Source organism: Zootoca vivipara, chromosome 1 (genome assembly GCF_963506605.1).
Source record: "Zootoca vivipara chromosome 1, rZooViv1.1, whole genome shotgun sequence".
Taxonomy (NCBI): domain Eukaryota; kingdom Metazoa; phylum Chordata; class Lepidosauria; order Squamata; family Lacertidae; genus Zootoca; species Zootoca vivipara.
The window spans coordinates 134,702,282-134,716,918 of NC_083276.1; the positions used below are offsets into that span (position 1 = coordinate 134,702,282).

At 41.5% G+C, this 14,637-nt stretch overlaps 1 protein-coding gene across 2 annotated transcripts in view; it reads right to left on the reverse strand.

The window, feature by feature from the left end:
* The window catches only part of RB1 (RB transcriptional corepressor 1), a 55,122-nt gene that overhangs the window by 33,729 nt on the left and 6,756 nt on the right, over nt 1–14,637 (reverse strand). For both annotated transcript variants that reach the window (XM_035139875.2, XM_035139895.2), the window contains exons 5-13: nt 12,175–12,213; nt 11,580–11,647; nt 10,139–10,249; nt 7,392–7,534; nt 6,565–6,642; nt 5,042–5,151; nt 3,183–3,260; nt 1,340–1,427; nt 209–325 (exon numbers count right to left, since the gene is read on the reverse strand). In XM_035139875.2, coding sequence (XP_034995766.1) covers nt 209–325; nt 1,340–1,427; nt 3,183–3,260; nt 5,042–5,151; nt 6,565–6,642; nt 7,392–7,534; nt 10,139–10,249; nt 11,580–11,647; nt 12,175–12,213 — 832 coding nt within the window. The remainder of the gene's footprint in view (nt 1–208; nt 326–1,339; nt 1,428–3,182; nt 3,261–5,041; nt 5,152–6,564; nt 6,643–7,391; nt 7,535–10,138; nt 10,250–11,579; nt 11,648–12,174; nt 12,214–14,637) is intronic.

A 14,637-nucleotide genomic window follows, 5' to 3' on the forward strand; every position in this document is an offset into this window, starting at 1 on the left:
CAAATCAGCACAGCCTGCACTGGCCAGGCCCTGGTCTATCTCAGCTACCGGTATGTGCAAAGAGCATAAGCAAAAGCGCTCTACATTTGGACTGGGAGCACCAGCAGCAGTAGCAGAGCCTCCTGGAGTCCTGCAAGAAGGGCAGTTTGAACGTGATGCGTTCAAATGCAGCCTGGGAGGATGCCTGCGCCCCCACGGAGAACCCCACCTGTGATCCAATTTCAGCACATCCTTGCCCAACTGCTTTAGCAAATTTCTGTCTGAAGACATGGCTCAGGTTTTCTGTTCTTTCCAATATGCTTTGCATGGGATTTGCAGTGCAGTTCTGTAATGAGATGGGGGAAGCTTCCCCTTAGATGAACAGATATAATATATTGGATAAACAAGAAATAAATATACATAACAAGAAAGAAAGAAAGAAAGAAAGAAAGAAAGAAAGAAAGAAAGAAAGAAAGAAAGAAAGAAAGAAAGAAAGAAAGAAAGAAAGAAAGAAAGAAAGAAAGACTGCCAACTATCAAGGAAGTTTGAGAGCAGAAAATGGGCTAAGATTTTTCCTGGCAGCAAAAAAGGCTTCTCTGAAATCCTCGAAGGTCTGAATACATAAATCCAATTACTTTACCACAATTCAGGAGACTACCACCTAACAAGGAGGTTCTAAGTAAACCCTTCAAAAAAGGGTTTTCTCACTACAATATCTGTGCTCACAAATGCCTCTCCATTATTCAAAAGACATTAAAGTCTACTTAGTAAGCGTGTTTGTGATGGAATCATTCTATCATCTCTGGGAACAAACACCACCCCTGCTACATCCTCATTCCACTCTTGCCCAAATCTGTATGTCCTGCCTAGGAATTAAAAGTTACATTGCTGGCAAAACAAACGTACTAGGATACTTGGTAGGGCTTTAATATGATCCTTAAAAGTTACCATCTATTCCTTCTACTACTTTAGAATATTCTGAGTTAGAAAAAGGCAGAGACTGGCACTGGCGGAGCAAGGGGGTGCGGTGAGTGCGGCCCACCCCAGGTGTCATCCCTGGGGGGGGAGACATCGCTGTGCCCCCCCCACCCCTGGAACGCTCGCTGCTTTCAGTGCCCCCGCAGGCGGTTCACCCCTCCCCCAGGTGCACAGAGCTCCAGTTGCCAGAGCAGCTAGCTCCACCTCTGGAGACTGGGAGATAAACAGGGCTATACTCCCTGAAGCCAGGGTGGGGTGGGGAAATAGCATGAAAAGAGCATGTTAGAACATGCAACATTTGTGAAGCATAAAATAACATTAAATTCTGATTTTTTTATACTGCATTCAAACCAGTTCCTTTGGTTAAAATGATGCTACTTACGTTAAAATATGAAATAAGGTTATCTGATGGTTTATCACTTGCAGAGTTTAAAATCATCATTAATTGTTGGATAGTATTCATCGCAGCACTACAGAGGGTGAAAGTATTTTTATTAGTATTTTTTGAAATGAATAAACTGCCTTTGAACAAAAAAAAAATCACCACATAAAATGATACATGAGCCACATCTGGACATCAAATATCTACATAACGAACAGCAATACAAACAGGCTTCCTACACCTGCATGCTTAGTTCCTTCCTTCCTTCCTTTCAACAGAAGGGAAGTGACCTGGAAAGCAGGAGAAATTGTAGTTGTTGGAACTGGCTGGACGCTGAGGAGTGGGCACTGGGAGAAGGGGGCTTGGGACTGACTTGGAAGAAGGGATCTGAGGGAGCATGTAGGGAGAGAAGGAAGAGGCTGGGGGAGAGCCCAGGGCTTCCACACTGCTTCCTCCTGCCCGCAGGTCCCCTGCTCCCCAGGTCCAGAAGAGGACTGCAGAGGGAGGAGCAGAAGCAGGTTAGACACAGGCAGAGTCTGCACCTGCTTTATTTTTTATTATTATTATTATTATTATTATTATTTGTACCCCGCCCATCTGTGCTTGCACACAGCTCAGATCGGTGCCAGGACTGTCGTGACAGTAGTTTCCTGTTACATCAACATTGGAAACTATGGTTAATGGCTTCCAAACAAACCAAGATATGCAACCAATGTTGAACTATCCCTTTATATTCAGGATTGCTTGGAAGTCATTAACCATAGCTTCCTAGCTTGTGTGCAAGGGCTTTATTTATTAATTAAATTAGTTACAGTATATAATGCCTATTATAACCAGGAAATTAAACTGATATATATATATATAAAGCAATATATCAATAAAATCACCATAATATAAATAAAATGCAAAGGGCAGCATTAAGTAATGCATTGTGCTTTGTCCACACCAAAATCCATCCTAGGGATCATACTAGAAAAGGGATCTAAAATAGATCTGCTAATATGAAAATGCCTCTGCTCAATGTGGATGCTGTAGATCTAGGCAAGTTTCAGAGTAGAGCCACCCAAATTATCAGGGGTCTGGAGCACCCCCTGCATGAGGAAAGGTTAAAAGAGGCTTCTCACAAATTCTCCCTTCAGGACACACTAGAGACAGCTTAACTCACTGAAACTCATCAATCACAAAATGGTGCTGCAGAGGAAGAAGTCACCAAATGGCAGCAGAAGGAGGCAGAGTTTGGTATTTTCCTGGTAGCAAGGTGTTCCACAGCTCAGTTTTCCTCAACGTAAGTACAGATGCTTGCTCTAGAAGTATTGTGACTCCCCAATTTAATCAGAATTTACTGACCCAGAGATTTGATCAGCTGAACACAACTACCAGAAATAACCTTCTTTGGAACATTATTAAAAACAGAGCTGGTACTTCCTTACATTCATATCACTAGTATCCTCAGCAACATTTCATACAGTCTATGAGCTTAATTTTGCGGCAGCTGTGGAAGTTCTGATTAAGCTTCTGGGCAGCAGTGGCTGAACTGATTTAAAGCTATGCAATGTTGACACGCATTCTAACTGCGGAGAGAAGTTGTCAGCCAGAAGACATTGACTACTGTCTACGTTTGTGAGCTGAACTTGAAGGCTGGTTTTCCTGGAAAGACCAGTCATACCATTCGAGTTGTCTGTAGGGAATCTGAAAATGCTTTTTTATGCAGAAGCATTCAATCAGGATTGAAGCACTTGCAGGACAAACAGAATTTCAGATAAACTCACTGTATTTACTATACCTGTAGAAATACTTTTCTAAACCTTTCAACTAAATTCAAAATTAGGACAATTATTCTTACCGAACTGGGGTCTGTGGAAGGACAACAGGAGGATCATAACCTGGGATATTCTTGGTTGGTGTTCTCTCCAACTGTAAACTTAACATGAGAAAAATGTTAGCTTGTCTACATAAAAACCTGGTGTATTCCAGCAAAGATGCCTACATTTGGACAATAAACTCTTGGCTTGGTAGGTAGGTATGAATGAGCATTTAGATCTTGCACAAAACCTCCGTGCTTTACCCTTTATGCCCATGAGCAAAGAAACCAGGAAGTCTTCTCATTAGCTATGCTCTCCCATTTTGTTCAAACCAGGAAATTACAGTGAACTGCTTCCAAACAAGCCAGGAGATGAAGCCATGGTTTCATAGAATCATACAAGAGCTTGTGGTTTGCTCACTTCTGCTCCAGTGAAGAGGTGGCTCCCCGTTTGTGGAAGGCTCTTCCCAGGGAGGTTTGTGCGGCACCTTCATTAGACGCCTTTAGGCACCAGGCAAAAATGTTCCTCTTCTCCCAGGCCTTTATCTAATTTATCTAATCCAGTGTTTCCCAACCTTGTGCCTCCAGATGTTTTGGGACTACAACTCCCATCATTCCTGACCACTGGTCTTGCTAGCTAGGGATGATGGGAGTTGTAGTCCCAAAACATCTGGAGGCACAAGGTTGGGAAACACTGATCTAATCTATGCCCTTTTAAACTGTGAGTGTATGTGGTGTGTGTGTGTGTGTGTTGTCTGTTATTACGGTGTGTATTTTTGTCTTTTTATATTGTAAACTGCCCTGGATGAAGGGGTGGGTGGGTGGGTGGATAGACAGATAGACGGGAGGGGCAATATCCATGCCAAAACAAAGCCTAAACCTCAACATGGATCTAGAAAATCAAGTCTCTTCCAAGAGAGCCTGGAGCTGGTTAGCAACTGCCTGCTCAAAAACCTTGCCTAGGAAGGGGACATTTGCAACTTGGTGATAGTTATTTAAGTCTTTGGGACCCAGGGAAGATTTCTTGACAGCCATCTGTCAGGAATGCTTTGATGGTGTTTCCTGCTTGGCAGGGGGTTGGACTGGGTGGCCCTTGTGGTCTCTTCCAACTCTATGATTCTATGATTCTTTAAAAGTGGCCTTTCCACTTGTAATGGAGCTACAAACTGTGTTGCGACACGTTAGTGTGTTGGCCGTGTTGGTGTGTCGTGCAAATGCTCCCACTTTCCCCCTGGGGCTGGAAAGGGGTTAGTTTATCCTCCAGTTTTGTAGTAAATCTCAATTGCTATGTTGCGAAATGATGCATATTTAAAAAGTGTGCCACCGACATGAAAAAATTTTAAAGCTCTGGTTTATGGCCTTAACTTCCCCGAAAGTCAAGCCAGATGGGACATCAAGCAATCGTCCACAGGGGAAGGGAAGGCTTTTCCCTGCTGGCCAGTGCTGAGAAAAGGCCAGTTTCCTTGGGCACACAGGGATGGAGCGCTCACTTGCTGCCATGACAGACTCCAGTTGCAACTCCAAGAAAGTAACATCAGGCCTCCAGCTCAGGTCCATGATGACAACAACTCAGTGAAGAGAAGCTCGTTATCAGTATTAGAGAATCTCAGCTCTAAACATATAAATTAAAGCAAGTGGAAATATGACAGGACATTTTGGAAGAAGGAGGATGATTAGAAAGAACTCATACAGATATTATTATCCATAGAAGCCATATTCTACTGCAGCGATTTTAAAGCCTTATTATTTATTCTCACATAGCACTTCTCATAGAATTTTATCATTTATCATTGGAAAAATCCCACAAGATAGATTAGTTAAGAAACATTCCCCCAGGTTTCCACTTTGCTTCAAGAATTAGTAGAATTTCAATGCAAAACAAAAGCAATTAAAAAAATTACCATTCAGTGTGATCATATTGCAAAGTTTCATCTTTCTCTAAAAATAATCTGGCATCAATATCCTTGTTTTTCAGATACATTTCTTCATATTTGCTCGACATATTCTCAACCTTGGGTTTCAACAAAAAGGGGACAAAAGGAAAAAACTAAGACTGAGAGACATAGGCTCACAATTATCTAACTATTCATATGCAAGCTATTTATTTGCAATTCAATTCATTCCTGAAAGTAATTAGAGGACTGTGCAGTTAGAGGACTCTACTCCACCAACCCACTGCTGATGAACAAAATCTACTGTTACAGCATCCAAGAGCCTATACAGTGGTACCTTGGTTCTCAAACTCAATTCGTTCCGGAAGTCTGTTCCAAAACAAAGGCGTGCTTTGCCATAGAAAGTAATGCAAAATGGATTAATTCGTTCCAGACTTCTAAAAACAACCGCTAAAAGAGCAATTTAACATGAATTTTACTATCTAACTAGACCAGGCATAGGCAACCTTGGCTCTCCAGATGTTTTGGAACTACAACTCCCATGATCCCTGACCCACTGGCCCTGTTAGCTAGGGATCATGGGAGTTGTAGTTCCAAAACATCTGGAGAGCCAAGGTTGCCTATGCCTGAACTAGACCATTGATCCATAAAATGAAAGCAGTAAACAATGTACTGCAGTCACACAGCCAATTAATCAGTAGCTGAACTGTGTTCTACACAGTCACAACAACAAAACGAGCTGCAAAAAATGCAAAAATGCAAAAACAGACAGACCTCAGTGTAATACTCAAAACGGAAGCGAACACTCAAAACGATAGTGTGGCACTCAAATCGGAAGCATAACACTCAAAATTGGAGCATGTTTGGCTTCCAAAAAAGGTTCGCAAAGTGGAACACTTACTTCCGGGTTTGCAGTGTTTGGGTTCCAAGTTGTTTGAGTACCAAAGCATTTGAGAACCAAAGTACAGTGAAGGGAGAAAGTATTTGATCCCCTGCTAAATGTGCCCATTTCTGGGGGTTTTCCTGTTGTTATTCTGTCTCTCACAGCTACAATAAACCTACCATAAAAATTATGGACTGGTCATTTCTTTGTCAGAGGGCGAACGGGCAAATTTAGCAGGGGATCAAATACTTTTCCCCCCTCACTGTACCACTGTACTTCAAAACTTTCAACAGTCTAGCTTTCTGCAAGGTATTCTGCTGGTGTATACAATTGGGAGGTTCTTCCCGATGTTTAGTCTTAAGTCCTTTTTTCTGTAACTGAACTCACTGGTTTGAGCCATACCCTCTGGCACAACAGGAAATAAATTTGCTCCATCATCTATATGACAACCCTTTGATTGTCAGTTTAAAGTTCTTCTTAATCTCTTTAATCTGACAGTTCCAAGGACCTATCATATCAAAAAGCTGTGAAGTAGGTACTCCTATATAAACTATTTATAAGAATTAGACAGAATAAAACTAACAAAAACAGAACTAGGATTCACTGTGACAACCTTTAATTAAAGATTTTAAAATTACACTAATGTTACCTCTGGAAGTCCACTGGAAGGTGTAATACCCAAAGTGTTCAGGAATGGAATAAAACTAGTGAAGTAAACATTTTTCACCTTAAAAAGGTTAAAAAAACAAAACAAAGTGTCACTATTAGGTGGCCTCTTAGTTTCATGCATAATATAGCAAAACAAGCTTATTGGAAAAACTATGATGTACCGGTATTTGCTGGTATTTCCAGGTCTGAGCAGTTGCCCACATGCAGACATTAGATTTTTAAATTACTTTATGAAGTATCTTCAATTGCTTTAACTTTTGAGAGCTAAATTCAGGACATTGTTCAAAGGCACTCTTCCTGACCCCACTACACTGAAAACAAGGCAAAGGTTTCAATCTCCAAAGAAGAAAGAAAGGGAATCCTTCAGTGCCGAATGCTATTATGTCATTAGGAGTAGATACCGTACATCAGATGAAACTGTAATAGATAAATAACAGATTGTTGCTCCTGCACTTCAACCCATACTTATAGACTGACTGGGGGGTTATGAAGCTATGGGACTTTCACTGCTGAGGTCAAGATGTGAGGGAGAACAGAAGTTCGTGGCATGCTAGCAACAGGGCAAGGCAGCTACTCTAAGCGGTGTGAAAAATCTGTTTTACCAGGGCAAAAATAAAAGGGCTCAGAAGGCATTAGATCACATAGAGAGGGACACAAGCAATAACAGACTGAGAAACTAGTAAGACAAGTGGGAGATTGTAGGCAAATGTGGAAGGGAGTGGGTCACCTGGGGGGGCAGGGGAGGACATTGCAGAAAACTGTTTGTTTTTTATAACAACAACAACAACAACAACAACCTGGTTTTACCTCATCCAAATTACAATCATGTTCTTTACAAAGCTCTTCAATAACCTTTATTTCTGTATCTGTTTTTGAAGTACGTATACTCCTGTTCTGAGTTCGCCTGTAAGTTCGAGCTGAGCTATTGATCGACATTGCACTCAGGGATTCTATGGGAAGAAGGCAAGTATTTCTTCATCATTAATCATTAAGTCAAAGCAAAATTCAAAAAAGCAATATTTTAAGCATATGAAAATAAGTTTTTAAAAGCTCTATTTGTATATCTGAAAAGGAAATGAGAACATCTATTAAACAAGAATAACTCTCACTATGCATAACCCTCTGAAGACTCCTGTTTTCTTAAAATATCCTTGAAACTTTGGCTCAAGCCCTTAATCCTCAACACTCAACTGCATTCACATATATCCCTTGGCTTTTCTCCCTTTTCTCTCTCTCTCTCTAAATCACATAGAAAGAAGCACAATGATCAGTTCGAGATCTATCTAAAATGCAACACAGATATTTCTAATACTGGTTTTATGTTTTAATATTTCTTGCAAAACCCCTAAAAGGGAAAAAAGTGTGTGTGTGTTTTTTTTTTTACAGTGCAATCAGAAAATGATGTCCCTAATTTTAAAGATCTGGATATCTATATTATTTGTCCCTTTTAGAGGTTTTGCAAGAAATATTAAAACATAAAACCAGTATTAGAAATATCTGTGTTGCATTTTAGATAGTTCTAGAACTGATCATTGTGTTTCTATGTCATTCTCCAAATAGGAACACTATTTTAGTCGTACACTTAGGAATTAATAGAATTTAGTATTTCTGAATCAAATGTGTCTTGTTTTTCAGCCACCAACCAAAACAATTTTGTCTCATCCTGAAATCTAAAACTATTCTGCAACTGGCACTATTTCAGGATTTTCTTTCAACAGTAATGAAGAACAGCATGAAGCAATAGCCTTATAGACTTGGGCCTTTTGCCTACTGTGAGAATCACCAGTTTGGTGCCCTTGGGTTCCATGACTCTCACCAAGGCCTTCCCTGGCATACACAGGCACCTGCGCTCAAAGGTGCCCAGTCCAGGTAACCCACAAAAAATTAAATAACTGGAAATGGCAAAAGTGTGGAGTGGTTGCTAGAACTGGAAGGCCCCCCACCACATTCTGGCTGGTTTGGAAAAATTTGAGGTGGGGGGAGAAGAGGCGGGGATGCTTCCAATTTGCTTGCTCATTGCCCACTGAAGGAAGGGGCCGTTTGTGTGACTGAGAGTCATGTACTTGGGGAGAGGGGAGAGAAATGTGTGCAGTGTGAGAAGGGGGGCATGACTGTGTGGTCAAAGAGAGAGGGGGGGGAGATGCATTTGGTCAGAGAGGGGAGGGGAAGGGTGGCACATGTGGCTGTGTACCTGAAAGGGGTGTGAACGCAAGAGAAAGAGAGGCCTGTGTGTCTGTGGTCTGCATATGTGGCATGAGTGTGAGGGAGAGAGTGATTGCGGCTACTGTGTACATTTTTCCTGGTACTGGGGAAGGCTTTCTGTTGTGATTGGGCAGCAATTGCATTGGTTGACTTTCTGAAGTGAGCTGCAATGATGTGCCACTCCCCCATGGTAGCCATTCTGTTCCTGCAAAACAGCACTCTTTCAAAACCTCAAACGTGCCCACTGGTCCAAAAAGGCTGGCGTCCCCTGGCCTATGGAGTCTGACTTGGATCAGTACAAAATTGAGAGTGCACATTCACATGACATGTACATTTATAGTATATGCATCACCATATATTTTTGATGCCAGAATATCAGTTTATACAGAGCTCAAGGACAAATTCACAAAACAATTTTATTTAAAAAACCTTTTTAAACATGGCATAGCTCTCTGAAAGATTTCAGGGATGGTTTAAACCAAAATCTAACATATATTCAAGCATCCACCAGGCCAGTTAGTAAAGTAGGTGAATATTTATTATTTACCTTAAAAAAAGATTTGTAAACAATATTTTAAGCAGCATGCAAAAATACTCAGATTAAACAGATGTTTCAATTTTCTTTGTGTCATTTTCAGCAGAAACCTTCTTTGGGTTTGGAATGTACAACTGGAATGTACTTTATGCATTTCTATTTCAAAGTCCTGTCTATGACCACAGAGAATATGGGGAAATGATTCTAAAGGGCATTGCAGCAATACAAAAGTTTTGCAAGTACTGTATTATAAAATGCAAATATTGCCGTTATTGTTTTCAATGCTCAAGCATGATTCCCAAATATTATTACAGTGGTACCTCTGGTTAAGAACTTAATTCGTTCTGGAGGTCCGTTCTTAACCAGAAACTGTTCTTAACCTGAAGAACCACTTTAGCTAATGGGGCCTCCCGCTGCCGCTGTGCCGCTGAAGCAAAGTTCTTAATCCGAGGTACTATTTCTGGGTTAGCGGAGTTTGTAACCTGAAGCGTTTGTAATCCGAGGTACTATTTCTGGGTTAGCGGAGTTTGTAACCTGAAGCGTTTGTAACCCGAGGTACCTCTGTAATGTGTAAGATTTTACATTTTTGCTGCTCCATTGTAGCAACATATATGTGCATGGCTGAACAGTCGCTCTGGTACAGAATGCACTAAGGGGCACAAAATATAAGCAACACAGTAAATGAAAGTAGGGTCAGTTTAAACAACTTATGAAATTCTCTTTCAAGGCCTGACAGTTTCAGGACAGAACACACAATCTCTTATGTGGACTACAAACATGTTTACTGTTGTGTTCAATGAAAAGCTTAAATCCTTACTGTATGGTTCATTGAGGATTGCTGGGGGCACCAGTTTGATAAAATAATCAAGGACACAAAGCAGCAACTGGAAGGAAATAACCAAATCTTCTTCAACCTGCAGTATTTTTCCTGAAAACGTTAGAAAAATGAGAGTACCTTTTCAATTGACACCTCTTTAAACCATAAGTGAAAATTTTATCACATTGTATGGGGACCACCAGGGGTCAGCGGAGAGTCCCGGAAGGGGGGGGACAAAGGCTCTCCTATGCTGCCAGAGCCCTGGATGGCAGTGAGGTGGAGCCGTCCACTGGAGATGGTGCTGAACCTCAGGAAGCGGTGCAGACCCTTGAGGATGCTGAGGAGGGAAGGTCCTCAGAGGGAAGGCAGGCGCACACACATTTAGCATTTCCAGCCCATTCCGCTTAAGCCCTGGGGTGGAGATTCCTCTGCTTGCTTTTTCCAGAGGACTGAGCACCACAGGAATAGGAACAAGAGCAAAAAACAGCATTTCCACAAACCTCTCCCTTAAGCTGGCAGCTTCTCTCTGATCTGACCACTGTGGTGCTTAGAATAGATAAGCGATCTCATTGCTACCTTTTCCTCATTGAACGCTTCCCTCCAACCTTAGTGCTATGGTGCTTATGTAGATTTGAAATAAAGAGATCCCCTTAACTCTCTTGCGCCTGACATCATGACATCAGGTCACGGGCAGGTCATCACGGTTTATCCCAAATGGCCCCTGCTGCTTTAGGATATGCCCACGCTTTTTTCTTTTTCGATTCGGGTTTTTTTTTTTTTAGATGAGGAGCATTGTTGTTAAGGAACACTATGTAAGTTTTGTTGTGTTGTGTTTTGTGTTGTTTTGTTTTGAAATAAAAATTTATTTATTTTTTAAAAAGGATATGCCCACGCTAAACAACAGTAGCAGACCAAGGTATTATACAAAGGGCTCCACTATACAAGATCAGGTGGTTTATTTCAAGTGATCCCTTTTTGTACAAATGCAGCACTGAATTCAGCTTGGTAATATGATTGCTTAGCTTGGCAACTTTATGGTAAAATTGACAGGAAGATTCTCTAACTAAGCAACATGGCTAGAAAACAATTTTAGCTGATAGTTGATAAGTATCTTCCTCTGCTATTTTTCTTTCAATTGTATTCCTGAGATAAGCTTTGCCATCACATTACCAGTTGAATATCGCCCAATTCTCTCTCTCTCTCTCTCTCTCTCTCTCTCTCTCTCTCTCTCTCTCTCACACACACACACACACACACACACCGGCTAGGAACCACCCCTATGACTGCTTTTCTCAGATTTCAAATATTTTACTGATTGACTGATCTACCTACAACATTTATATGGTCCCAATAACAGCATTTTCCAGGTGGCAAATATTAATATTAATGCAAAGCTTAGAGTCAAAATAGTCAAACCAATTTGAAGGATACTACTACTTACCTTTTGCCAAAAGAAACATGATCCAGCATAGTTTTAGAACTAGTGAAGAACTTAGTTCAGCACAAGCTCTACAAATAGAAGAGAAAAACATTACAGTGATTATTCTACATTTCCTGCTTTAAAACACTTTTTAAAAGGTATGCAACTGAAGTGATTTAAACCAGGGGATCAATGTTTTGTGTGGCTGTGAGTTTTTAAGCCAAAAAATACAGTTATACTTGGAGCTGCTTGAACTGCTTGCTCTGGGACATGGAGGATGACAGAGCAGTTTACAATAGAAAAATACATAACATAGTAACAAACAAAAACAGCACCACCACACCCCCAACACAGTTTATTAAAATAATAATAATAATAATAATAATAATAATAATAATAATAATATTTTATTATTTATACCCCATCCATCTGGTTGGGTTTTCCCAGCCACTCTGGGAGGCTTACAACAAAACATTAAAATACAATGGTCTGTTACACATTAAACACTTCCCTAAACAATATACCTTCACATTATAATGGTGAAACATACTCATACCCTTTCTATGCACTAGCTAGCAGCTCACATATCAACATTTCATGAAACAGGCAAACTTACTGATCATCAGGATGCTGAACATAGATAAGTCCACAAGTTCTTTTAAAAAGAAAAAGAAAAAAGGTGTATCAGTGCACTCTAAAACTTAAGATTTCAACTCAGCATACCCAGAGTATTCTAAAGTCACAGCTGCTTTGAAGAGAATGTGTTTTCTGGGAGTGGGCTAGATCCTAGATGGTTTTTAGCAGGAGCCACAGGGGTGCAAAATGAAATTCTGCAGGGGTTTTTCCAATTATGCTGAAACTTATACTATCATATGAATGCTAAAATATGTCTACTATTATTTCTATACTCTATAGCAAGGATCCCCAAACTTCGGCCCTCCAGATGTTTTGGACTACAATTCCCATCTTCCCCGACCACTGGTCCTGTTAGCTAGGGATCATGGGAGTTGTAGGCCAAAACATCTGGCGGGCCGCAGTTTGGGGATGCCTGCTCTATAGTATTATACTATACACAATTATTTTATATATACTGCATGTACCATTTAGCAAGCACCAGAAAAGCCGATGGCGTCGGGTTACGTTCCGCAACAAGGAATTTTATGAGTGCGAGCAGTTTCTGAAGTCTTGTCGCATTATGCCTCGCCTAAGTCTTCAGATCCAACTTGTCGCTGCTTGCGCTGAGGCCGTGGGAGGAGAAATGCCTCCCAAGGCTGGAGGGAGCTGGGGAAGGGAAGGGAAGGAAGCCAGGGAACGGACCTCTCCTGCAGGAAGCCCCCTGCATTAAATCCCCTCAGGCTAAGGGGGGCAGAGGAGGTGCAGGTGGGCAGGGAGAGCTTTGTGAAGGTCCAGGAACCCTCCAAGAGCTCAGTGTGGATGTGGAGCTCCTCTGGGCTGTGGAAGGAGGGAGATCCCTTGCACACAAAACACAACATGTCCAGTAACTTGGGGCGCGTCTTTTCAGGGTTACCTGGATATTCTTGAAAAACACTACTTAGTTGTGAAAGCCCCAAATAGGAATGATACCAGGGTTTTGTTTTTACTTTGTGTTTGTATAGTAGAGTTGCTTATTCCTCTCCCTTTTCCAAACTCTTCAGCTCAGCTTGAGAGACATGCTAGTAACTGGCAGCTGGCGGGAACTGTTCTGTTCCCTTGATGTACTGTAGTATGCTGATACCGTGCTCCCTGCAGTATTTTACAGAGTGACTTAACAGGAAGTTTTAAACTCCTCCTCCTTGTTTCCTTTCACACCATTCAAACTCCCCCTCCCAGCCTGGAAGATTTCAATGCTGCAAATCTGTGGTGGAAGGATGTTGCTAAAGGACATGTTAGAAACATAGAATAGTAGAGTTGGAAGGAACCCAAGGGTCCTCTAGTCCAACCCCCTGCAGTGCAGGAATCTCACTCAGCTAAAGGATCCATGACAGATGGCCATTCAAGAGCAATAAAGAGTAGAATATTTTGAAATCTTAAGTATGGTACCAGTATCTTTCTTGTATGAACAAATTTAAACATGCAAGTTCAAATGTAGCACAATAATTTACATAATTATAGAGTGCACACACACACACACACACACACACAATTTACATGCCAGTATTTGCAAATATTCAAAAGACTTATGGTTTTGTCCTCTGTTGCTGAGACCCATTTATGTTTGTGCTGCCCTATTAACAATTGCTATTAAAAATGTGATATTAACAGTGTGTCACTGATGTGAACTGTTTACGACTGCTGAAGAAAGAGTGATTCTTGCCAATCTCCCCTTCTCACAGCAGCCCTCTATCCCCCCCTCCCCCGTTTTGGAGGGCCCTAGTGGGAAAGGAGAATGGACACCCCTGCCTTCCTCCAGGCGAGTGTCCCATGGGTGGAGTTCTGGCTCTGTAAACATTAGCCAACAAATATCACCACACACACAAACACACAAGAGACAAAAACAACAACTTTTGCCATGTTCTCCTGCCTGGTCATCTGGAAGGGATTCTAACTGACTATTGAAAACCAACATATGAATCTGCATTAAAACTATGTTTTGGCCCATCAGGTATTTAATTTAGAAATGGAGAATTGGCACCCAACTATTCAGTAGAGAGAAGGGGGAAATCCTACATTAAAATTGTGTCACATCAGACCCAACCAGCTCTTTAACATACTTTGCTACAAACATAGACACAGTGAGACCATCCCTATCTATTGCCACACCCTTTGATCCAGCCGCTGTCTGTGTCAGAGAGCCAAGTGTTCGGGATTGTGGGTTGTATCTCACACAGCCCTCGCACAAACAGAGCAGACCTCTGCTCACGCCATGGGACTCCCCTCCCTCCCCTCTTCCCCCCTGCCCCTCCTTGCAGGCTGGAAGACCCCACAGAGAAGACAGGAGGACAGAAAGGATGATTCCTGCTGTGTTAGTGGAACTTGGTTGGATACAACCCTGTATTACTTTCCCCCTAGAATATTAAACATTAATCTCAACTTTCATCCAGAAAGTGCCTCTCAAGAGGCCATCCCTGATGGAGACTAA